The sequence below is a fragment of the Toxorhynchites rutilus genome, chromosome 1 (assembly GCF_029784135.1).
Source record: "Toxorhynchites rutilus septentrionalis strain SRP chromosome 1, ASM2978413v1, whole genome shotgun sequence".
In the NCBI taxonomy this organism is placed as follows: Eukaryota; Metazoa; Arthropoda; class Insecta; order Diptera; family Culicidae; genus Toxorhynchites; species Toxorhynchites rutilus.
The window spans coordinates 192397352-192421772 of NC_073744.1; the positions used below are offsets into that span (position 1 = coordinate 192397352).

The following is a 24421-nucleotide window of genomic DNA, read 5'->3' on the forward strand; positions in this document are numbered from 1 at the left end:
TCGGCGTCGTCACCCCGTGCCAAAGTTTCGCTAGCCAAACTCAACTCCCTCCAGCAATTGAGTCAAGGTTCGTTTATAAGCGGTTTAGGTTCGGTTGTTCACATCAATTCGCGTACTTATCATGGGACACAACAGCGCAAAGGACAAACTATTGTCCTCCGGTGCAGAGTGGAAGCACTCTACGCGACAATATTCGAAATCAGTCACTATCTGCGAAGCGAAAATCGCTTATTCTAATTAAGCGATGTAACAAGTGTCGATCTGCGCAATTGTGCCCTCCAGTGCTTGTACATATGCCGGCAATTACCCCCTCCGGAGATGAAGTGACAAGCGAACAAACTTTTTTTCCCAGCAAACTACTCGAATCGCGTACAAACCCCCCGACAATCAATTTTTATTATACCCCCCCTTTAACCGAAACTTTATTCCGAGACGCCATTGCCCTACTACAAGTGTGCGATAAGAAGAAAGTTGGCCCATCAGCGCAGCGCTGTCCAATTCCCGTCTGAAGTGCACTCGTGGCCGCTCGCCACTCGGAATATGACACTATCAAAAATGCATGAAGCAAGGACACACCGATCACACAGTCACACACACACAGCGGTTCCGACAGACAAAGTTTCTCATTTGACTACTGACTGCTCTCGCGAACGAAAACTTTCCCACCCCTTCGAAGCGCCACCCTCCGGGGTGGATGGAAAACCGTAAAAGATAACGACAGCCATTCGCGCGCCCATTCTACCGGCGGCAACGACAACTGCCAGACAACCTTTGGCAGAGGGCGGCGGCGGCGGGGTCAGGGAAAAAATGATTGTTTGTTGACTCTTCTTTCCCGATCACAAGCGATTCGATGAAGAGGCGATTGGAGGGGGATGTGGGGTAAACGGATTTTGGATTGCTGTAATGGTTAATCCATTATGTATGCCGCTATCAAGATGTTGTGAGGAGGGTCTCCGCCTTCATAAGACAAGTGAAAACGGGCGGAAGTTGACCTATTACTGTCGCAATAGGCATTCTTTATGGCCCCGCTATCAATATACAAATTGGCCTCTACCCGTTGGGATAGCGTGTTAGGGAAGGTTAGTTTGGTTGTACTTACGCCTTGAATCCTGAATTCGATTGATTGGATCTATGAAAATGAAAAGCTCCAAACAAATGGAAGACGTAAGGAAATTAGATATGATTCAGTTAGAATTCGGAATCACTGTAAATGTAATAGCAGCGGTCGCAGTAGGCGTATTTAAAATCGTTTGACAGCACATTGTTTGGAAATCCTGTATCTTTCGAGAATTTACTTAGTTCTTTCTTGTTTGAAAAACTTATGCAGGTCAGATACTAAAATCGAGAAATCCGTGTATTATTTGCTGAAACCTTTCCGTGAACGTACAACTTTCATTCGGATGAATCAGAGGACGCGTCGTAGCGAAACTTACGATCGGTAGCTGAGACTGAAAATATTGAAAACAATTAAGGCAAACCCGGGACTCTAGGACTACGACATCGCCAAAAAACACAACAAATAGGACGCTGAAGTGGCCGCTCTAATGGCCAAAAGACGCGCTCGAAAGTTGTACAACAAGGTTTTGACGAAATACAAAGAATGACGTAACGTAACTGAAAATGGTTTTTGAACAGATCCCAGGCACTAAATTCTATAGGACCACTGCCAGAGATGTCCCGAGCAAATTTAAGTTCGTTTTCGCTGATAAATTTGCCAGGAAGTTCTTGATTTACCAAATGATTTGCAGTTGTACACAGAAAACCAAGGTTCTCGTCACAAACAACACAATGGACTCGAAAATATCGGGAAGAGTGCCTGCATAAACATCTTCTTCCGTTTATTAAGGTCCAGTGAAGGTTTGCCCTCATTTGGCAAGCTGTCACTGTCACTATTGAGAGGTGCGTTAGTGGTACCGAGATAATGGGATCGATTACATCGTAAAATACCATAATCCTCCCAATGGCACCCAACTCCATTCAATCGAAAAATATTGGGCAATTGTCAAGCGGAAATTGATGAAGAATGTCAACGTGACTCGGAATGCTGCAAACATGAAGAGATCGTGGAATAGAATGGCCGCTGAGGTTGACCAACAGACTGTCCAAACTTTGATTGAGGGTATCCGAATAAAAGTATGAAAATTCATCAAAACTGTAACGGAATAATTTGTTAAATATTTTTAAATATTTTTTCTACTATAAATTATCTGCATTTTGATATAATTTTTTTTTTTCTAGCTTTAACCAATCCCAAGATACAACTGGTTTTGTGATTCCGGACTCCAAATGAATCAAGCATTAGCTGTTGTATAAAATAAATAGATGTATGTTCCCTCATCCTACAAGCTATAAGAGGTTTGATTACTCTTTTTTCAATGCATTTTCTTTTCTGCAGAATTCTTGCATATTCAGTGCAAAACTCGCATTATTGTAAGGATTTCATTTCCTTAATTTCCGATTTTTTTTATTTTCGGAGTATGCAATTCGTTGATTTTTTCTTATTTTTTATATTTTGCATTCTCAGATTTTTTTTGTTTTTCTGAAATTTCAATTTTTTTAAATATTTTTTTAATTTAGTTTGAAATTTTCAGAATTTTTGACAATCTGTTTTTTCAATTTTGTAAATTTTAGATATTCAATTTTCTGATTTTTGGAATTTTGAATTTAATTCTTCAATTGCCTGACTTTTGAATTCAATCCTTCAACTCTACAATTTTCTAATTCTTTAACTTATGAATCCTTTAATTCTTTGACACGTTGAGCCCTGAATTGTTCTTGCTGCGCTTTCTATCCAACCCACATCAATAGCGTTTTCACAATATCAGTATCGGTTCCAGCTCCCAAAAATACTTATTGTATCAACAATTTTTTCAATTTTCCAATTTTTTATCCTGAAAGTTTCAAATTTCCAGAATTTAATAAATCTTCAAAAATGTCAGATTTTTTCAATTCTCTTCGAACTATCTAAATTTTCTAAACTTGCCAAATTGTCCAAATTTCCTAAAATTTCTAATTTTTTCAGGATCTTCTAAATTTTCTGGATTTATAAAATTTTTCAAATTTTCTATATATTTTTCGTTTTCTAAATTTGATTTTTTAATTTTGAAAGAAAAAAATCTTTATTTATTTAATATTGAGGAAATTTAAATTTTCCTGAAAACTTTATAAACTATGAAATATTTCAATTTCCTGAATTTTCTAAATTTTCTAAATTATCGGATTTTTCTAAATTTACAGTTTTACAGTTTACAGTACCAAAAATTCCGAAAGCCAAAAAAAAAAACACTTAATTTTTTTGGCTTTCGGAATTTTTGGTACTATCTAAATTTACTGAATAAGTTAAATTTGTCAAATTTTATTACTATTTTTATAAAATTTCAGGATTTTCTAAATTTTCGGAATTTTAAAAATTTTCAGGAAAAATTTGAATTCTTTCAGTTTTTTTTATTTTTTTAGAATTTAACAAGTTAACTAAGTTTTCTTAAATTTATATTGTTTATTTTTTTTTTAATTTGAGACTTTTTATTAATATTTAAATTCCTGAAATTTATAACTTTTATTATTATTTATTTGTTATATTTTTTTTTATTTCTAAACATTTTTAAACTTATTAGTTTTTTTTTCTAAATTTGCTGAATGTTTCTTCTTGTTTCGAATTTTTCTTTTTTGGATTTTTTTTATTTTCATTTTAAGATCTTTTTTTTTGTGTTTTTCATTCGGTCAATTATTCGTGTTTCCTAAATATTCTTAGTCTTCTAAGTTTCCTCAATGTTCTTAAGCTCACACTAAAGTCGCTTATTACGCGGTTTTTCTTCCTGGTCTTTCCACGCGGTTTATTCGCAGATTTCGGAATATACGCGTTTTTTTTACGCTGATTCCGAATTTTACACGGTTTTTTTACGCGGCACGTATCGACCGCTCAAAAATTCAATGTGCTAATTGATGTGACTTCTTGCGAAATAATTCTCACATTAGTAGCTGAGAAATAAAAGGAGAAACCGATTTCATGATTGTAACATTAAAAAAAAATGAAGTTGATCAATTGTTAGAATATGGGTTGCATTTTAAACTAATAGTTCACTGTTTGTTAGATTTTTAAACGGATTTTAAAATTTACGCGGTTTATTTTAACGTGGATTTTGGAAGTCACGCGGGTTTTCTAATGCTGATTTTGGGATTTACGCGGTTTTTGTTTACGCGCCACGTATCCCGCGCGTAAAAAGCGACTCCAGTGTATATTATTTTAGGTGTCAAAAATGTTCCCTTTTTCATAAACTTTCTAAATTTTCTGATAGTTTAAGTTTATATTTTGTTTTACAATTTTTCATTCTTGTATTTTTTTTAGGTTTTTCGGTATCTTTAATAAGTTAAACTATTCGAATTACTTACATCTTCTAAATCTTCAGAATTGTCTGAATTTATAGATATTTTTTAAAATTTTTCTGAATTTTTTTTTATTCTAAAAAAGCTCAATTTTCTATTTATTTTTTTAATTTACTGATTTTTTAATTTTTTTTCTAAATTTACTAATTTTTTGCCTTCTTCTTCTTAAATGGCACTAACATTCCTAGAGGAACTTCGCCGTCTCAACGTAGGTATTACTTGCGTCATTTTTTTTTTATTAGAACTTAGTTGAGATTTCTATGCCAAATAACACGCTTTTAATGCATTCTGAGTGGCAAGCTCTAGAATATGTGTGACCACAGTGCAATTCGGAGGAAATTTCTTTGATGAGAAATTCCCCCAACCAGAACGGGAATCGAACCCAAGCCATGTTAGGTTTGCCGCTAACCACTCGGCCACGGGAGCACATTTTTTACCTATATTATCTATTTGTTTACTTTTTCAAATTTGGAGTTGAAAATTTTTTAAATTTAAAAAATTTCTAATTCATCAAAAAAATTAAATTTAATTCATTTTGTTTTTTTTCAGTTCTTTTACATTTTAAAAATCTTTAGATTTTCATAAAATTGTTTTAATTTTCTAATTCTTCTAAATTTCATAAGGTTTTATATGTTTATATTTTAATTTTTTAATTTTTTGCTTTTTTTCATTTAGAAATTTTTTGAATTTTCTAATTTTTTCAACGATTTTTGTTATTTTCTGAAAATTTTAACTTTTTTTTCTCTAATCTAAAAGTCTAAATTTGGTATTTTTCAATCATTATTTAATTATTTTTTTTTAAATTTCCTGATTTTTCGAATTTTCTTGATATTCAGCCATTCCATGCCAAACCGATATAGTGGTTCTCAGGTTTCTATGAAAAGTGCTTGTTTTGTCCTTTATTGCAAAATATTAGAATAGTTTTTTATGTTTTCGTTAGGGTTGTCCGAAAAATCAACTTTTTCCACTTTTTCTTAACAATGACTTTTTTCAAAAATTCATAACTTTTAAATCATTGAACCGATTTAGATGATCGACATATAAAATTGAAGCAAATGACTTAGCCTTTTATGAAACAATATTTAACTTGCGAAAAAAAGATTTTTATTTTAGTGATTATTGTTCTTCATGTTCGCCCAGGATTTTTCTATTGGGCAAAGTTCTGACGAATCTGGCGGATTTGTCTCCTTCGACACATAAACAACATCGTTGGTTACGTGTCACTTCATCACAGGTTTTGCGTAATGCCACGATGCCAGATCCGGCCAAAACAGAGTGTCACTTTCGTGGTATCGGAGGAAGGGGCCCAGGCGCTTCTGGAGATATTCTTCTTTATATATTTGGTCGTTGATGGTGCCGGTCGTTATGTACGGCTTGCTGAATTTACCGTACCCACAGATCGTCTGCAACATCAAGTACTTCTTGGCAAATTTGTCGATCTTCGTCTACCGAAACATTCAAACAGAATTTACCGACGAAAAACTGCAGGCCGGTGATCTGCTTGACGTCCGCGTCACGCCCCAAATCGAAAAGTTCGGATTGTGCTTGCAGTGATCTCTCACATGGTCGATTTCCTGGTTTTCGAATGGTCGATTTTCAACTGTTCCGCGATCCATCTGTAGAACTGGCCTGGATTTTCTACGACCGCGCTCATATAATTTTTTACCCATGCAACGAAAAGTTATACACTAAAAAAGTGCCTTTTCCTTCGAACACAATCCTTAGGGTGGGTTTAGACTGGTGATACATTCATGTGAAGAAATATGATGAGATTTATAGAAATCGCATCAACCGTTTACACTAGCGTGAACTTCTATAATGAATATATTTATATTTTCGGTGAATTTATTCACCTGAAGTAGAACTTCATCCAACCAGTGAGAAATTCACAAGCGTTTACATATGGTGAATTTATTCAAGTTATATATGCCTCGAATAAGTGTATCATATTTATTCTCGCCCGTTTACACCTATTTTCACATGAATAAATCCATCTAGAGCTATAGATCTCCCTAATGTAAACCCGCCATTAGTACAAAATGGATTTCGAAAATTAAAAACATCCGAAAAAATAAAAAAAACACAAGAAGGCTCTAGAATGCGGACACAGAAAGCAAAACCACCCACCATAATATCCAACGTTATTCCAAAGCTGAAAGCGAGTCGGCTTTAATAAGTAGTAGCTTGAAGATGGAATCGCGTCCACACAGATAGACAGGAAGTAATAACTGACAATAAACAACAGAAGGCGGTTTCACCGGGCGGAACAAACTAAAACACAGTTTAACATGATTCACATAACAAAGGGGTTCTACACATAAACACATAAACAGGGAGGTGACTACCAAACGGAACAAAACAAAACAAAAACAAGCGAATTACTTTTCAATCAGTGAAACTTTCTGGCTTTAATTAATAATAAACTTTCTCCACTAGTCGTTTCGTCTCCAAAGTGGTTTGGAGTGGTTTGTTTGGTTGTTTTTGCTTGTGTACAGACAATTTACATTGTGGATACGAGCGCGCGTTAACCTAAATAGACTCTAGACAACATACATGAGAAAAAGAGGGAAAGCATCGAAGCCAGGATGTGGGATGGAAAACAGGATGATGAAAGGTAGTTTTGAAACTTATCCTGATTCAATTGCACACAAAGCACAAAGAGCCAAAATCACGCTAGCAACTAAATTAACTTCTAATATTACACATTACAATTTACTATTTAGAATTAAAATAAAAACATACACACTTTACAACAAAAAAACACTCAAACAAAAAAAAACAAATTACAAAAGCTCAGAGGTGTTAAGCTACCTATTTATATGAACACCTGCTCGTCCTCGGAGGCATTCGAGAGGGACAGCTGGACCTTCCCGCTTCCCGGATGGACAGAGATCGTGCGGAGGCAGTCTTTGACCGGGGTCACCGGAAACCGGGCCGGTCCGGTGTACTTCCGCGAGAGGCCCATCGTTTTCGGCGGAGGCAACGACTTTGGCTGGGTCCGATTCGAGCTGCTGTACGAGAGCGTCACCGTGGAACCACCGCAGCCGCTCGATGAGGTTGGGCTCACTGAGTTGGATTTGGTGAAAGCTTGGAGAATCTGCAAGTGCGACAAAACTTGGGTTATGATGCGTTGATTGATCGATGCGAGAGGAATAAAGACCTTTGGCAGATCGGGCATACTTTTGGAGGGACTCAAAATTCCTCCCATCCCAACACAGTTCTCGTTGTTAAGCTCGTTGATTCGGTTCCTGGCCCGCAAGATATCCGCCACATTTTTGGTATACCGCTGCTGGTTGGCCTTGCGGTCCTCCTGAGCCTGGTGGGCCTGGGCTTGACTTTGCTGTTGATAGAACGAGCGAAGAGCTTCGAAATGGTTTCCAATATCGTCTCGTCCTGTCGTCTTTCCACCGATTACTGGGCTTTTCCGCGACTGCAGAGCTCCATTTTTGATGTATAAACTGTTGGACTTGGCGACGGAAGCCGTCGCCATCCGTACTGCCTCCAGTTTTGAGGTGAATGGCTCGTCCTGGCAGTTGTTGATAGTGCTCGAACTCAACGCCTGTCGCACGTAGATTTGTGACAGGACTAATTCGACCGTTCGGCCTGTCGTTTGGAGAATCGCTAGCGACTCGGAGTAAGGGAGATTTAGCAGCGAGCGCCCATCAACGGCGATAATCTGGAAGAGGAAACTCAACATTAACCATTGAGCTGTTCCACCGCGAATGACGATTTTTTCATAAATTGATGTGGCTCACATTTTGCAGATACATTCTTTATGTCCAAAAAAGACAATTTGCATCAGCGGTTTTCCATTTGAAGCTCTAGCCTTACTTTTGAGAGTCGCCCCAATTGACTTGGTGTCTTCCACTATGTTTAAGGTTATCATTGGACTATATGGGAAAAGTATGCATTGTGAAAAAAACTTTTTAAGTTAAACGGTTTAATTGTGATTAAACATAATAATGTACTAAAAGCTAAAAAATAATAAGGCGAGTAGCAGTTAGCAGTTGTCACACCTCTCCTTCATTAGTCTAGGGCATTGATAAGACTAAAATAAAATCGTGGGACATATGATGAAGTCGCTAATTGTAGATAATGGAAATCCAACGTGCCCCACGATTTTATTTTAGTCTTATCAATGCCCTAGACTAATGAAGGAGAGGTGTGATAACTGCCAACTGATAACTGCTACTTGCCTAATTATTTTCTAGCTTTTAGTACATTATTATGTTAAATCACAATTAAACCGTTTAACTTAAAAAGTATTTTTTGCTTATTTTATTTTCTATTTTTTAGTACATTATCTGTTTCATTAGGATATTTCTCTACAATAAAACCATTGCACTGTATTCTATAAGTCAAAAAATTTCATTTGATACCGATATTGAGTGGATTGCAGAAAATACATAGTGTGTTCACCAAGTCAAGTTCGTTCGTTTGGATACACATATCTCAATCAACCTTTTTTTTTTTGGGATGATATGGAATCAGCTATTTTGTAGCGGCGGCCAAATTTGATCTTTTAAGATAAGCAGTTTTAAAATGACAACAGAGATAAAGGTATTTCATAAATCCGGTCAGTTCTTTTTCGCCAAATTTCTATTAATGTCGAACAACCCTACAGACATACAAACATACATACGAACAGTTCAAGCTAAATAAAACCGTTTAATGAAGTAATTTGCTATTTTGTGATTGCGGCCATCTTGTATTTGGATTTTTCATGATCTACTGTGATCTACTATTCAAACCCTTTCATTTGATACCCATATTAATGCATATTAATGAAGTTTTGAGAAAATATGTTCTCCGCCATTTTGTGGTGGCAGCCAGCTTGGATTTGCAATTTTCAATAATATCCGTATTCCACTAGTCAAGCCCTTTCATTTGATACCCATATTGATGGGGTTTTGAAAAACCAATATTGATGAGGTTTTGAGAAAATATGTGATCCGCCATTTTGTAGCGGCCGCCATCTTGGATTTTGAAGATCATGAAATACGCAGTTTTATAATGACTACAGGGATAAAGGTGTGTTCCAAATTTCAGATCAATCGGTCAACAGGAAGGGGGTCAACAGATGCAAACAGATTACAGGGCAAGCTAAGTAAAACCGTTTAAAAAATGGTTTAATATACATTATAATATATATAAAATATATTTTTTATTGTTTCTTCTATTTTTTGATATGTTGCAGCGCGCCACTTATGAAGTTTATTGCACAGTGCGCCAAAATGAAAAACAATACGGTCAAAAAAGTTATAATTGAAAAAAGTTAGATTTTTGAAATGTTTCTTATAAGTTTATGGAATTACGCACAATTTGCAGTCTAGGAGGTGTACGGCAAAATTTTGCTAAATGCTACCGTTTCTGAAATACAGTCATCTTACAATAAAATTTACTCAACTTTTGGTCGTTTCCGAATGTTTTTCGAGTTTATTTAACCTTTTAACCATTTTCAACCATTATACGTCAAACTTTGTTAAATTAGAAGGGTTTTCCAATAAAAACATATAAAAAAAATATCGAAGGAGAGGTGGTTTGTGATATTAAGGTTTTTCATATTAAAAAAATGGGTGGATTATATCTATGATATAACCGCAAGGTTGACGTGGGACCACCTTAGCTTAGTAATAATTTGTTTGTATTTATTAAACTTTTGATTGAATGAAACAATTTCCGAATTCAATTGAATTCAATATATTTGCGTTGTGAGACCGTGTTAGGGAAACGCACTCTAGTCTACACGAAGGCAAGCGAGTACAAAAGTATCCACAGTTTGCATGTATTTGTAATGCCGATTTCCCCAGACACCTTGGTTTAGAAGTCTTTATAGGTAAACAGATTTCAGTCGGAACAAAAATACTCCCGACCTGCATGAACTTGCAATCCCAATTTCCCTAGACAACTTGGTTCTGAAGCCTGTGTTGAGGAAACATTTTTTAGTCGGAACAAAAATGCCCCCGATTTGCATGAATTTGCAATGCCAATTTTCCCAAGCTTCTTGGATTTGAAGTCTGTGTTAAGGAAACACATTTCAGTTGGAGCAAAAATGCCCCGACTTGCATGTATTTGCAATGCCAACTACCCCACGCACCTTGGATTTGAAGTCTGTGTTAGGGAAACACATTTCGGTGGGAACAAAAGCTTCCCCTACTTTCATGTATTTGCAATGTCGATTTCTCCAACGCTGCTTGGTTTTGAAGTCTGTGTTGGGGAAACAGTAAAGCGGGCCAATCAAAACGAGGCAGCTAGGGCGTTCAGATAACGCTTAACATTTTACAGTTATACAATTATTTTACTAATGAAAAATAACATTTTGTTAATTGTGATAGATGCGTAGAAATATTCCCTATCAATTGATGCAAACATCTTTCCGATCCAGTAGAAAATGTTCGAGTTATAAGCACTCGAAATCTTGCATTTTTTCCTGCGTGTTTTCATATTACCCCCATATACTCCGGTTAGACGTAGTCCCACGTCAAAAAATGAAAATTGTGATTCTGAGTAGCTTTCATCAGAAGTACCAAGTTTCAAAAAAATCGATCAGGGTCGAGTCAAAAATATGTGATGGAGTAAGATTCGGTTTCTTGGCCTTTTTAGTGTACTTGAAGTAACCGGATCCCCGCAATATCTGTGCAATGCGCTTATTGGTAATCGAGAGTCCAAGTTCCTTTTTCATCTCCGATGCATTGAACTTCCAGTTCCGGCTAGCTCCAAAATTCGATTCCTGTCACGATTACTTATTTTGGTATTCCCCTTAGTTATCTCATTAACGGCATATTTTTCACCTTTCGTCCGCACATTTCGAATCGATGTTTCGAATCTGTTTACTCTCCTTCCTATTCCTCGGTTACTCGTACCAGTTTTTTTTTAGTTCACGAACAACTTTTTGTTCTGATCCACTTAAATATCTTTTTCCGTGATAGAAATTTCAAGGGTTAGACCGACGAAACTGCGTGTTGTCATGACTAATCGGAAAGACGCAAAGGAGATCGTGTTCGACCAGAGATTCACCCTAGAATATCGTGTCTACGTGCCTTCCCATGACGTACAAATCTCGGGAGTGATAACCGAAACGAGTCTGTCGTGCGAATCAATTATGAAAGGAAGTAGATTTCAAAAGCACTCTTTGATGAATGTTAAAATCTCTAAATGCCGACAACTCGGCAGAGTCTCCCAGGGAGGGAAAAAATCGAAATTTACGCCATCCGACTCGTTTAGAGTCACTTTTGCCGGCTCCGCCCTCCCTGACTACGTTACGGTGGACAAATTGAGGCTACCAGTGCGACTCTCGAAATTTCCTCCGGCTTGCACTGTGATCACGCGTATTCTAGAGCTTGCCACTCAGAATGCATTCAAGGCGTGTTATTTGGCATAGAAATCTCAACTAAGTACTAATGAAAATGACGCAAGTAATACTACGTTGAGACGGCGAAGTTCCTCTAGGAACGTTAGTGCCATTGAAGAAAGAGAAGAAGAAGTGCGACACTCCGTGCCAAAGCCCATGACTTGACAGTTGACAAAATGGAAGCGGACGCAGCTAACGAGGGCACACCCTTAATTTTTCAAGGGAATCCTCGGTGCAAAAATGTGTCCACTCCCAAAATTCAACGACAAGTTCCATCGGTTATACCCCCTATTAGCTTGCCTTAAATATCGACCGCAGCGGACAAGCAAAATCAGGTTCCTCCTGGCTTTCGTGAGAACAGTTCACCTTAGAACGACCCAGCACTTGAGGGGCATCAAAAACCCAAACTGTCCCTGTTTCGCCGTTGAATTGAACTTCCCAATCGGGATTTATAAAGTTGTATGACATGGTGAATCAAAACTTCACGTGTTTTAATGTTTCCGACTCCATCAGAATCATTGTCACCACAATGCTTTCAATAATAAAGACACTTTTGCAACAATTAATGCATGGCCCCTCCTTGCAATGATTGTCTCTCTCGATGGCTAATTTAAATAGAGGTCGAAGATATCACTGTTTTACAGTCGAATTGTCGCAATTGACCGTTCATCGTTGATATATGATCTTTGGGGAAACAACACGCCTCCTGCTAAGCCAAGTGCTCTTGACCTCTCGCTTTGCTCGAACTCACTATCGTTAGATTGCAGGTGGAATGTAATCCAGGATCCCAACGGTAGTGATCACTTGCCAATCAAAATTTCCATCACCATTGGGTCGAATTCTTCTGAATCTATAAACATGGCATATGACCTCACAAGACATATTGACTGGAAAAAATATGGGGACGCGATTGCTCTAGCCATCAGTTCCAGAGATGGTTTACCTCCATTGGAGGAGTATAACTTCATTTCTCGTTTGATCTATGTTAGCGCGGTTCGTGCTCAAACGAAACCCATCCCAAGTTCCACTATTCGCCGAAGGCCTCCCAATCCATGGTGGGATAGCCAGTGTTCCAAGCAATTTAAAGCTTTTCGGAAACGTGGAACCATTGACAATTTTCAAACGTATTTAGCCCTTGAAAATCAATTCAAAAACTTGATCAAAGGGAAAAACGTGCGAAATTTTGTGGGAGGATTTTCACGAGAAACGTCTATGTAAAAGTTATGGAAAGTGGCTCGAAACTTGAGAAATCGCTTTTCATCGAATGAAAGTAAGGAATATCCACATCGATGGATTTTTAATTTTGCAAGAAAAGTTTGTCCCTATTTCCGCTCCTAGGCAAAGAATTGTTCGAGATATACCACAAGATAGGTGCGATCTTGATAACGAGTTTTCGATGGTAGAATTCTCACTTGCTCTCCTTTCATGTAACAATTCGGCTCCAGGATCAGATAAAATTAAGTTCAACTTGCTGAAAAACCTCCCTAATGTGGCGAAACATCGCCTGTTGATTTTATTAAATCAGTTTCTGGAGAATAATGTTGTTCCGGATGATTGGAGACAAGTACGAGTTATAGCTATTCAAAAGCCCGCGTCCTACTTCAACTCGTACCGTCCATTTTTTTTTTATTAACAGTGCATACTTTCTCCATATAGCCTCATTAATAACCTGAAACATTGCGGAAGACACCAAATCAATCGAACCCACCATTTCTGAGTTGTATTTTTTTTGAAATTTTCAAAACATTTTTTGGATTGCTAGGCCCTTCGCGAAAATAAAGTTAGAGTCAAAATGAAAAACCGATGATACAAATTGTCCTTCTTGGTCATAGAGAATGCGTCTGTAAAATTTGAGCCAAATCAAAAAATACAAAAAAAAATCGACCTTCGAATTCGAATTAAATCGGAAAGTTTACCTGATCCCCGATTCTGACCCCTGATCTGGCTCCTGGCCCGTTCGGTACCAAATCCTTCACATACACATTGTTGTCCGAGCCCTGGACGATACTAATCCCAAGTGTGTACCTTGCGCCCTTCGTGTCCTCCACTCCGGTTCCACAGTCAGCGATTCCGCCGTCCGAACTCAAATCGTCTCCCCCGAACGATACCAACCGGGTGTTACCACCGTTGCGGAACAGAACCGACTCCTGACTCCTGGACAAAAACGATCGCTTCCGAGCCAGCGCCTGCTTTTTGGATTGCTGCTGCTGCTCATGCTGAAGCTTCTCGCTAGTCGGATTTATGAAATCCTTCACCACAATGACCGACGTCAGAATCCGATCGTTGATCGATGCGCTGCAGCTCAGGTTGTTGAATTTCTCCAACAGTGTATCGGAGATTGTTTCATCGGGTAACCCGAAGTGGTCATTCTCGCTGCGAATGCTCGATTCTGAAACGAGAATAAAATGTTCACTGTCACTCACTGATTAACCACCAAATGGTTGATCGCAACTCACGAATCACACACGCCTTCGGGGATAACGTCTCCTCGCTGCCATCGATCGATTTCTCCTCGATCTTCTCCATAAAATACACCGATCCCATGCTGCTTTTCACTGACAGCGCATCGTCCACGTTGCTTTCCAGGAGCAGCGGATCGACGTTCCGCTCGTAGTTCATCAGCAGTTCATCGTCCTCGTTGAAGCTTCCATTGGCAAGATTTTGGTACGAATTGGCCCCACTCAGCGCCCCTCCGCCACCCATCGGATAATCGTACAGATTGTCAAACGACTTGTTCAGGAACTGAGCCGAGAACACCCGCGTCCCCATCTTCACCCGGTTCCGGTTGATGCTGTGCGTTTTTGGCGAATCGTCTGGCGACATGCCGATCTCCGGTGACGCCGGGTAGGCGACAGGTGGTACCGGAGACGGGGCGGATACGACGCCCTCACCATAGGCCGGATTTTCGTTTTCTTTGTTTTGATTCTGCTGATTCGCGATTTCCACCGATTGATTCAGCGCCGAAGATGACGACGATGACGGAGGAGGCCCTTCCACGGAAGACTTGGAGCGCTTGATGAGGAACTTTTGGCGCAACTTCGCCAGTCGATTGTCGTTGAGCATCGATTTTTTGAGGTTGCGAACCCGAAGAGCGGTGGTTTTCAGCGGTTTGTCGATTTTGTCCACGTGCTTGGCGTCGAAGGCTGCCTTGTCGTCTACATCGGCCACGTTCAGTTTGTTCGGTTTTTCGGCATTGCGTGCGCTAGGGGGTTCGCAGATGGGGATGTTGAGCTCGCTGGAGAGCGCTTTGATGGACACGAAGGAGTTGCGCAACTTCATGTAGAATTTGTGGTGCTCCGAGGCGAGATTGAAAGCAAAGTAGCTCCTGTGGATGGGAGGGATTTATGGTTATTTGTTGTTTCACTTTATTCTCTCTTGTATAGGATCATCCATTAGCGACATCACAGTTTTGTGTCTTCGTGTGAACGAACCCTTAACACATTTTGATGATCTGTCAGCATCAAAACTTAAGTAAAAATCAACATTTTCATCATGGTGATGTACTTGTGTACATCAGAGCTTAACAGTGTAGCATGGTACACGAATTCAGATATGCCGGCCCCTTGATTCTGAAAAGCTTCGGAACTGCTTCTTTTGGGCAACTTTGCACAAGCGGCATTTGTAGGGTTCCACTTAGACGTCGATAGAACTGGGATGACAAAAATCATTCCATTCTAGCGAAGCGGCACTCAGCATTTTCTTCTTTTTTTGGAACATGTCTTTTGTGGGAACGTTGAGCTGCATCCTCACCCAAAGGGGGAGTGAAAGAGTTGTTCCTGTTTCAGGTTTAAAACTCTGCAGAAGAACAGGTACTTTGTTCCCAAATATGGGTTGGACTGAAGGTCCGGCAAGATCAGGTATTTGGGATTAAAGGTGGATGGCTTTAATGATTGAGGCAATTGTTGCACGCGATAATTGGCTCTAGAAACGTTATATACTTGCGCATTTTTGTGGCAATTACATAACTACGACAAAATTGATCTCGCGCCTAGCTGATCTGAGGATTTAGAAATTCTAATCGGTCACTTTATCCTGGATCGTGGAAGAGGCTGGACCGGCGGACATCGCCAAGAGCCTCGGTGTGGAAGTATAGGTCAGTGACTCGTGACTTAACTGAGCAAGCCAGTTTTATGCAGTTTTTTTGTTAATACATTTATTTTTCTCGAACAGAAATTAGCTACAACAGTGGCTCGAATAGCAGAATTAGGAAGTGTCATCGTGCCTAGCGTTTTCAAACCTCAGGTAATCTGTGCTTATTCTGTCCCGTAGTGCCATGCGTGCTAACTTTCCACGTGGGTGGATATATACATGTATGAGTTGCTCAGTTGCGAATTCCCGACACACTGTCTGCAGCTAGAGCCGTTCCAGACCCCACGGTGCAGCGAGAAGGTGCCAGCAAACCACGTGCTGAAGAGCGCGAAGCGCTGGCAGGGAGCAGCGACAACGACCAGATTAAGCAGAAGGAAGTCCTGCTGGAGCATCAGGAACATTCACAGCAGCGGAAGAAACTCCGCTAATCAGAGCGATAGCGATATAGACCCGCTAATCTCAGGATACGCAGCATCGAAGCTAAGATCGGACAGCGAACTCAAAAAGGTCGTGAGTAAAAAATATATAGGAGGTTGTGTCCAAGACACGACCGTATTATTGACGTAGAACTACGCTGTAGTTTAATTCAAGTCGCTTGTTTATAACTGCGAATATACGAAATTTTAGAAACAACGATTCTACCAGTTTGGTCGCCTTGAAATATTTTTTTTCTTGTAGAATCATTTGATGATTCATTCTTGTCTTCGCAGAACAATACATGCTCGAGATAAGCGCAGTTATCATCCTTAGTGGAGAAAGTTTTGCTACTGGCAAGCAAAACCAAATCACATACAAAATTCCAGAACGACATTTACTTTTTTTTACTTTGGTGACTAAATAAACGAAATAAACTCTTCCTGTTAATCTCAACAACCTCGAAAAAAGTAGCACTGCTTCATTATGATCAAGATTAGCGCCAATGCAATCCTAGTAGGCATATATTCCCCTTCGTTCTTCTTCTTTTTCTTTGTTCACGGTGACGATTTCCCCTTCGTTGCTCGTCCATAAGTTGCCCGTTATTGACAGCTCTGTTCGGGAAAGCACAGAAATGGACAGAACAAATGTATGGGGAAATGGAAACGCTAATGTTTTCATGAATTTTAACCATTTACACACCATGGGATTATAATGTATAGCATATCAAACAAATCTTAGGGAATTTCCGATTCGTTTGGTATGTAAATCGCCAAAATCCGTTCGCGGCAAAAATAGTTATTAACGTTAACTTTATTTCATAAAAACGTGACCTGTTTTCTGAGTTGGCACCCTTAATGAAAGACGTAGTTCTACGTCAAAAACCAACAATTTAATTCCTTGCGCAAGACGAAATTAGAGCCGGTACGGTCGTGAAAACATTATTTGCGTACCGATCTTAGCCAAGCGAGTTGGTCGACCGGTCCCCCATGATAAGGGTACCCGGTTTGAATCCCATATTAACACATATATGATATGGATCATATTAGAACAAACCGATTAAATTTCCACGTACGTGATGAGCAAACTGAATAAATGTAGAATACAAAAATCCCTAGGTCCCGATGCTAAATTTTCTGCCGGTTGCGATTGATTGAGAAGAGATCAATGATTTTGTTTTTTTTTGTTGGCACACATCATGATCCGAATACATGAATGAAGGATGAAGAGTGATAAGACGAATGGGATTGACGAAATAGATGAGAGAGAGAGGAGAAGTACGATTGATAGATTGAGTAAAATGCCTGAAAAATTAAGCAAATGATGATGAAGATTATTAGAGAATAGTGAAGTTTTTTTAGAAGGTTAGAAGAGCCGATTGAAGGATAGTGTAGTGGAGTTTTCGGTAGAGAGAGAGAAGAAGTGAGATTAAGGAAAGGGGAGGAATGGAGAGAATAGAAGATAGGAAATAAACATTGTGTAAATAAAAAATGTTGGATTTTTAGACATTGGATTATACATCGATTATCCATGTCAATCCATGTCGAAACGACAAGTTATCGCGGCCTCGTTATAGTTCACCCCCTCTACGTCTAGGTGGGCCATGTATCTGTTCACGGTGCCGCTTGCGTCGCGCTTGGTATTAAAGACTAATTTATATTAGGCTGTCAAAAAAGTCCTGCGGTATTTTTTTTGAATTTTCATTTGTTCATAAAATTAGTTACAATCATCTGTTTTAAGTCAAATATGCGCCGTTTTGTTCGATGACTTGTTCCCAACGAGATGCCAACTTCATAATACCCCTGTTATAGAAGTTCGCTTCCTTATTGGCAAAAAAAAACTCGGATAGTCAATTTTCACAGGCCTCTTTTGTGGCTAACTTCTGACTACCTAGCTCGTTCGCCATGGACAAAAACAGGTGGTAGTCACTTGGTGCAAGGTCCGGACTATACGACGGATGCAAAAGAACCTCCCATCCGAGCTCCCGGAGCTTCTGGCGCGTCACCAAAGAAGTGTGTGGCCTGGCGTTGTCCTGATGGAAGACAATGCGGCCTCTGTTTATCAAAGATGACCTCTTCTTCATGAGTGCTACCTTCAAGCGGTCCAGTTGTTGGCAGTACAGGTCCGAATTGAGCGTTTGGCCATAGGGAAGCAGCTCATAATAGATTATTCCTTGACAATTCCACCAAACACACAGCAGAACCTCCCTGGCCGTTAATGAGGGCTTGGCCACCGTCTGAGCCGCTTCAGCGGGCTTCGACCACGACCGTTTGCGCTTCACGTTGTCGTAAGTGACCCACTTTTCATCGCCAGTCACCATCCGCTTCAGAAACGGGTCGATTTTGTTGCGATTCAGCAGCGATTCACATGCGTCGATACGGTCAAAGATGTTTTTTTGCGTCAACGTGTGTGGCACCCATACATCGAGCTTCTTTGTGAATCCAAGCTTCTTCAAATGGTTAATAATGGTTTGATGACTTATCCCCAATTCTTGGCCGATGCTACGGCTGCTACTATGCCGGTCTTTCTCGGCTAATTCAGTGATTTTGTCACAATTTTCGACGACAGGCCTTCCGGAGCGTGGCGCACCTTCGACGACCTCTACACCAGAACGAAAACGTTGAAACCATCGTTGTGCGGTGGAAATGGAAACTGTATCGGGTCCATAACCTGCACAAATTTTATTGGCAGCTTAAGATGCATTTTTGCCTTTGTCATAGTAGTACTGTAAAATATGTCGGATTTTCTCTTTATTTTGCTCCATCTTTGCGACACTATAACTCACGAACGACTTAACCAAACAAAACACTGTCAAGGACTATATTACAGCGCGCAAAAATACCTTTCCAACAAGCTATAGTATGACTTGATACAATGAATACAACTAGAACTACGCGCTTACAACGACACCTCGCGGAAATACCGCAGGACTTTTTTGACAGCCTAATATTTGATCGGTCTCCTACCTTAAAGGCAGTCAGTGTCAACGGATTGTTTGGCTTCAGCGCATCATACTCCTCACGCATCAAGTCTTCCCGCGACACCGTCTCTTGATATGTAACCAGATCACCACAAGCCATTGGATCCCTAACTGCGTCCATTTCGATCGCGGTTTACGAACCCACTGAACATCTCCTAAGATGCAAGCTGCGCTAATGCAACCAATTCACTCTCGTTCGTATCAGCTCTCGGTAAAATTTGTAAATGCGGTAGACCTTTGTTCGTAATTTGATAGTCATTAAAAATTTCCTCGTCTTCACTGTTGCAACCCGTGGAGGACTCTTCCTCGCCGTCTATGTCTTCGCCCTTCTCGACCGAGGTTAGCGATGAGGAGATGAACTCAAAGTCTAGCAGGATCAAAGCTGGATGTTGCTTCTCAACCGTTGGGCTTGACGTACCTTCGCGAGCAATGGAAATTTTACACGACTGTGGATCGTAGAGCGTGTTGTCGTCGTATCTCAACCGAAAATGCATTCACGGGATTTGGAATCCCACTCCTATCACCTTTGGTTGGGTGCTTGAACCATCGCTTTCGTACCGTAGATCTGAAGGTGGGACATATTAGGCTTCTTTCCAGACCAGACTTGTTCGGATGTGTGTATGTGTGTGTATGGCCTAAGTCCAGAATGTCTTCGCCAGCCCTGCCTCGAACAGTAAGCAACGAGCGCGTTCAATAATAGAACGGTTTGCGCGCTCTGTTATGCCGTTTTGCTCCGGAATATATGTTGTTGTTTTCTGATGTTGAATGCCGTGTTTATTAAAGTAGTTTTCGAATCCTTTATTTACGTGCTCATTCCCGGCATGTCCCGATTGTCGTTGATGTCTAGAGGCGAATAGAATTGAAAGTTTAAAGCCTCTTTAAAACAAAGAAGAAAAAGATCATCAATGGAATTCCTGGAAGGTTCTCAATACATTGGCTTCCGATTTTATTTTGAGGAAATACGTTCACATCTTCCGAGATTTACCTTCCACGAATACAATACGATGCCTGCTTCCGCCAAGTGATTACACCTCCATGGGGCCGCAAACGTCTGTGTGTACCACAACGAGCATTTTCATTGCACGTGAGCCTTCTTCACTAAAGGGATGCCGACAATGTTTCCCAATCGCGCACACCTTGCAGTCTACCGTATTTCTGTTGTTGGTCGCGATTCCATCCACCGTTCCGTTGACCAATTTCGTAATACTTTTGAAGATGTCCCAGTCGCTGGTGCCAAACCTTCGCGCTGCTTGCTGTCGAGCAAACCAAAACAACATCCGTGACTACTTGTGCCAATAATTTGGCCTTCGCTGTTTGAAAACTTACATCCAACATACGTGATGACGACAGCATCTCCTTTTTTGACTATTTGATTAATGGAAAGTAGATTCACCGACAGCTGCGGGATCAGTTGAACATTATGAACAGGAGTGCAACTCTCCTGACATGCCGGCTTCAAGTTGGCCGAACCAGTGGCCGTTACAGTCATCCCGCTTCCGTTAGTAACAGTAACAGATCCACTTGCTGGCCGCAAATTCTCCAGCTGGTGCTGCATTTCCTTGCCCCGAGGTTCCAGCATCGTTTTCGTATTCGCCTTCAATCATTCTATCACCCGTGCACGGAAAAATCACTTTTTATACGACGAAAAAATTTCCACGTTTGGGTCCATAACCTCCTTAATGTAGGGAAAACGCGCAGTAACAAATTTGTGCGTCCGTGTTGTAAGAAATATCATTTGGAATTGTGGAGCTCCCGATATTCGCTGCAAGGGTTCCTCAATGCCGGTAGTATAATCCTACAGTGAAATCACCCGATACAGAAATATTAAGTGTGGCTTACCTATTCGACGATTCGACCGAAGGAGGAAATGATGTGACGTGTGTGCTACTACTGCTGCTATGATATAACAACAAAATCACTGTTATACTGTTAGCTGCGAGGGGTAGGGCATTGTGCATTTAACCTCTCTTCTACGCACCTCACAGGAATAGCAATAAAGTACAGTACAGCAGAGAATTGTTAAGTGTTACACACCGATTTCAAACTACACAAGAGTTGGGTTCAATTATATTGTAGCACTGATATAGGTGATTAGTTGAAGCACCGCTTCTATAATTCCAACATTTCTATATAACGTGCAGATAGGGAATGAAAAGTTCTAGGCTTCCTCCAATCTGATTCAGTATATGTGCACGTTGGTCAATCTAGCGGTTCCAAAAAATAAAACCAACGAAAAAATTACTCAAGAAAAAAAGCTACTTACTTCCTTCCGTCCATCCTCAGTTTGTACTTGACCCGACTCTTATCCTTCGGGTTCAAACTTTCCGTCCTCCTGACCACCACACAAAACACGTGCTTCGAGAAGCAAATGTTCTCGATCTCCAACCAATCGAAGAACGCATACAGATGCCGCTGGTAGGAGTTCTTGCCATTGCTAAACTCTTGCTGTGCCCCTTTTGGGTTAAACTTCAGATTTCGCTCGAAGATCGCTACACCGCTGAGCGAAATCGCCACGTACACCTCTAGCGTCATATTCTCCTCGGTAGTCCACGACGCGCTGTACAGATGCAGCCCGTACTCCTTCAACTCCTGCACGTAGCGGATGAAGTTGTGCTCCGCCTCGAGCTGATGAAGACCTCGCTTGCAGAAGTGCGAACTCCGGAGGTACTTTGCCAGCTCTTTCTTCTTCCGGTAGACCTCCTCCGGAAGGTAGTGCGAGATGGTAAAGTATTCCGCGTATTTCATCTGGAGAAAAAAAAATTCCAAATTCGATTAAACTGGCAACAGGAGTTTTACGCGCTACCTACATTCTCCCGAAAGCATCCCACTTCCACCTGCAGCGCAAGTCCTCCCAGAGCAATCAAATCGTCCTCGGAGCAGAGAATTTGTCTCTCCAGAATGCTTTTGCGCAGCTGCAGATACAACAGATGGCGCGATTCCAAGCAGCTGATGAGAAAAAAAGAGAGGAAAAGCTTGTCATTGGGAAGCTTTCGAAGCGAATGCTTCCTTCGCACACATACCTAACCCCGCGGAGCGTTGGCAAAAAGAACTTTATCCGCAGATAAAGTGTGAAGACGACATTCTCACTCAGAGTGGCGGATTTTTTCGTTGTGTTGACCCAAACCTGGGGTGCGACCTGTAGAAAATACAGAGCGATATTTCGTTAAAGTTTTTACAAACTGCGCTATTCATTATAAAATAGTAGTAGGCTTTGAGATGAATTGTAAAAAGAAAGGCAGAATAAAATATAGTTGCGGGAGTGCAAGACGTGTTCAGTGATTGTTAATTGATTAAACCCAAACAAAATTTTCGAATCTTAAGGCGCGTCCACATTATGCCGATCGGTCTCTACCAGGCGGCATATTCGGTTCGGGCGCTTCGGGTGTTTTGGTTCGACTTTCTCGAACCGGACCCACTTGTGTCGGGTTGGGTTCGGTTTGTTTCGAGCCGGTTTTCGGCAAGTCGGCAAGCCCGGGCGGTAATGTGGACGCGTCTTTATACTTGATCCGAATCGGGATCACCACACAAAAAACGACAATAAACGCACCTTGTAGATCTTCAAATCCTGCGGGAGAAACACAAAATCTCCTCCGATGAGCGCACACAATCCCAGGAAAAAGTTCTCCGTAAGCTTCTCGAGCTTGAGGATGGCCCCAAAAATCTGGCTGGCCAGCGTTGTGGTAGGGTTGCAAATAACGTTCACTTTGGTGCCGTTCAACAGCAGAATTGTGACCGTCCGCTTGTGTTGTGTCTGGAAGAGTTATCAAAGCGTTAGAATCAGATGAATGTCGTTGTGCGCTGATCCTACCTTTGCATCCGTGAGATCGACTATTTTCGGTAGGCTGCTGGCATTTCGCACAAATTCTGGGGCTTTGGAAGCATCGAATGTAACCCTGCGGCCATCATCCATCGCTTCAACCCTGCTGCCGGATCGTTCACTACCAACAACGTTTGCCTGCGAAATCGACACAATTGGGGCTCCAAGATCTACGGGAAAGCATCAAATATATCACTTCGGTCTTTGGGAAATAAATTCTTGACTCACTTGGCATCGAGGTGGCGTTGAAACTCATTTCATCAATCTTTCGCCTGAACTCGGTTCCATCCTCGTCAGCCAGATGGAGCTGGTTGGTCGACTTGGACGGAACCAGCCGCGTGTGGCTGCGCTGCAACCTTTCCCCGTGCTGATACTGCTGATACTGCTGCTGCTGTTGCACCTCAGCCATCTTCACCTCAACCATCGTTACATCGATCGTATTTCTCCGAAAATCGTTCCTCTTCCGCAGCATGTCCGCGTTGTGCCGTCTCCGAACCACGTGCACTTTCCGCATGTCCGCACCGTTCTCAACGCCCGGCCCTCCTCCTCCTGAATTGGCGATCTTTACACTCTTCGAGTACCCAATCGTTGCATAGTTCCGCACCGGCTCGAGTCGGTTTCCGGATTCCGTCGGCCGGGGCAGTGACCGGAACTTGCAGTCCGGTTCGGCCCGTTTCACCCGTAAATTGGCGGTCGACCCGAAGTATCGTGCCTGCTCCAGATCGTGTCCGCTGATCGTGATGCCGTAGTTGATCGGCGGGGCCACGAAGTTGTCCTTCCGGCGATGCACCTCTATCAGTTCACCGTGGTCCGAACTGCGGCCCGAATCGGTGTCACTTCTGGGGGAAAGAGATTGGAGTTGTTATTATAGAAAAGAAGATTTTCATGTGTGCTCACTTTTGCTCCTCGTAAGATTCCGTCATGTGCTTGGCTTGATGATGTTGCTTTGTCGGTTGCTTAGGTCCATCACGGGCCGTGGCCACCGAAGCGACTTCCTTGAACAAGTCGATCACCATGTGAGAAAAGGGTTTAAACAGGTGGTGGGTTTTACAGTAGTCCGAGATGATCTGGAAAAGTAATGAACTACATTTATTTCAAATGTATTTTCTAACTAATTAATTTTATTCATTTGCAACTGAAACTGCCCCTTTAAAAACGTGGAATCATTTATTGTCAGCCTGTAAAATTTAGGCAATATAATTTGAACAGCTCGAAATTCAAGTCAAACCTAAATTAAAGCAGTTCCATCTATGTTTCCAATTGATGTGATTACAATGATTTGAAATCATAATTCCATTATCATCTATATGTAGATAAAAATAGAAGACTAAATGTAGTGAAAGGACTTTACTTTGTTGTATTCGTCTCCTCCCGTCCCGTCCTCAAT

The 24421-nt window shown here is 40.9% G+C and overlaps 3 protein-coding genes across 11 annotated transcripts in view; 1 reads left to right on the top strand and 2 right to left on the bottom strand.

Moving 5' to 3' along the window:
- LOC129762704 (GDP-D-glucose phosphorylase 1) overlaps positions 1–24421 on the top strand; it is a 141637-nt gene that overhangs the window by 111010 nt on the left and 6206 nt on the right. For 2 of the 7 annotated variants that reach the window (XM_055761206.1, XM_055761205.1), the window contains one exon: positions 16004–16330. The exons of 4 other annotated variants lie outside the window; for them this stretch is intronic. The gene's annotated coding sequence lies outside the window, so the exon portion shown is untranslated. Of the gene's footprint in view, positions 1–15661; positions 16331–24421 lie in introns of those variants that run through there. One more of the 7 variants, XM_055761208.1, reaches the window with a different exon arrangement.
- Positions 1–24421, bottom strand: part of LOC129762698 (uncharacterized) — a 363476-nt gene that overhangs the window by 31039 nt on the left and 308016 nt on the right. For all 3 annotated transcript variants that reach the window (XM_055761201.1, XM_055761200.1, XM_055761199.1), the window contains 11 exons: positions 23932–24101; positions 23263–23873; positions 23026–23204; positions 22765–22968; positions 22238–22353; positions 22025–22163; positions 21481–21962; positions 14191–15059; positions 13651–14123; positions 7544–8059; positions 7195–7480 (listed from right to left, as the gene is read on the bottom strand). In XM_055761201.1, coding sequence (XP_055617176.1) covers positions 7199–7480; positions 7544–8059; positions 13651–14123; positions 14191–15059; positions 21481–21962; positions 22025–22163; positions 22238–22353; positions 22765–22968; positions 23026–23204; positions 23263–23873; positions 23932–24101 — 4041 coding nt within the window. In that variant the 3' untranslated portion in view covers positions 7195–7198. The remainder of the gene's footprint in view (positions 1–7194; positions 7481–7543; positions 8060–13650; positions 14124–14190; positions 15060–21480; positions 21963–22024; positions 22164–22237; positions 22354–22764; positions 22969–23025; positions 23205–23262; positions 23874–23931; positions 24102–24421) is intronic.
- Positions 19205–20952, bottom strand: LOC129762710 (uncharacterized). Its single transcript, XM_055761219.1, has 2 exons — positions 20544–20952; positions 19205–20470 (listed from the first exon to the last, which is right to left on the bottom strand). The coding sequence occupies exons 1-2, from the start codon at positions 20794–20796 to the stop codon at positions 20316–20318; spliced, it is 408 nt and encodes a 135-aa protein (XP_055617194.1). The 5' UTR covers positions 20797–20952; the 3' UTR covers positions 19205–20315.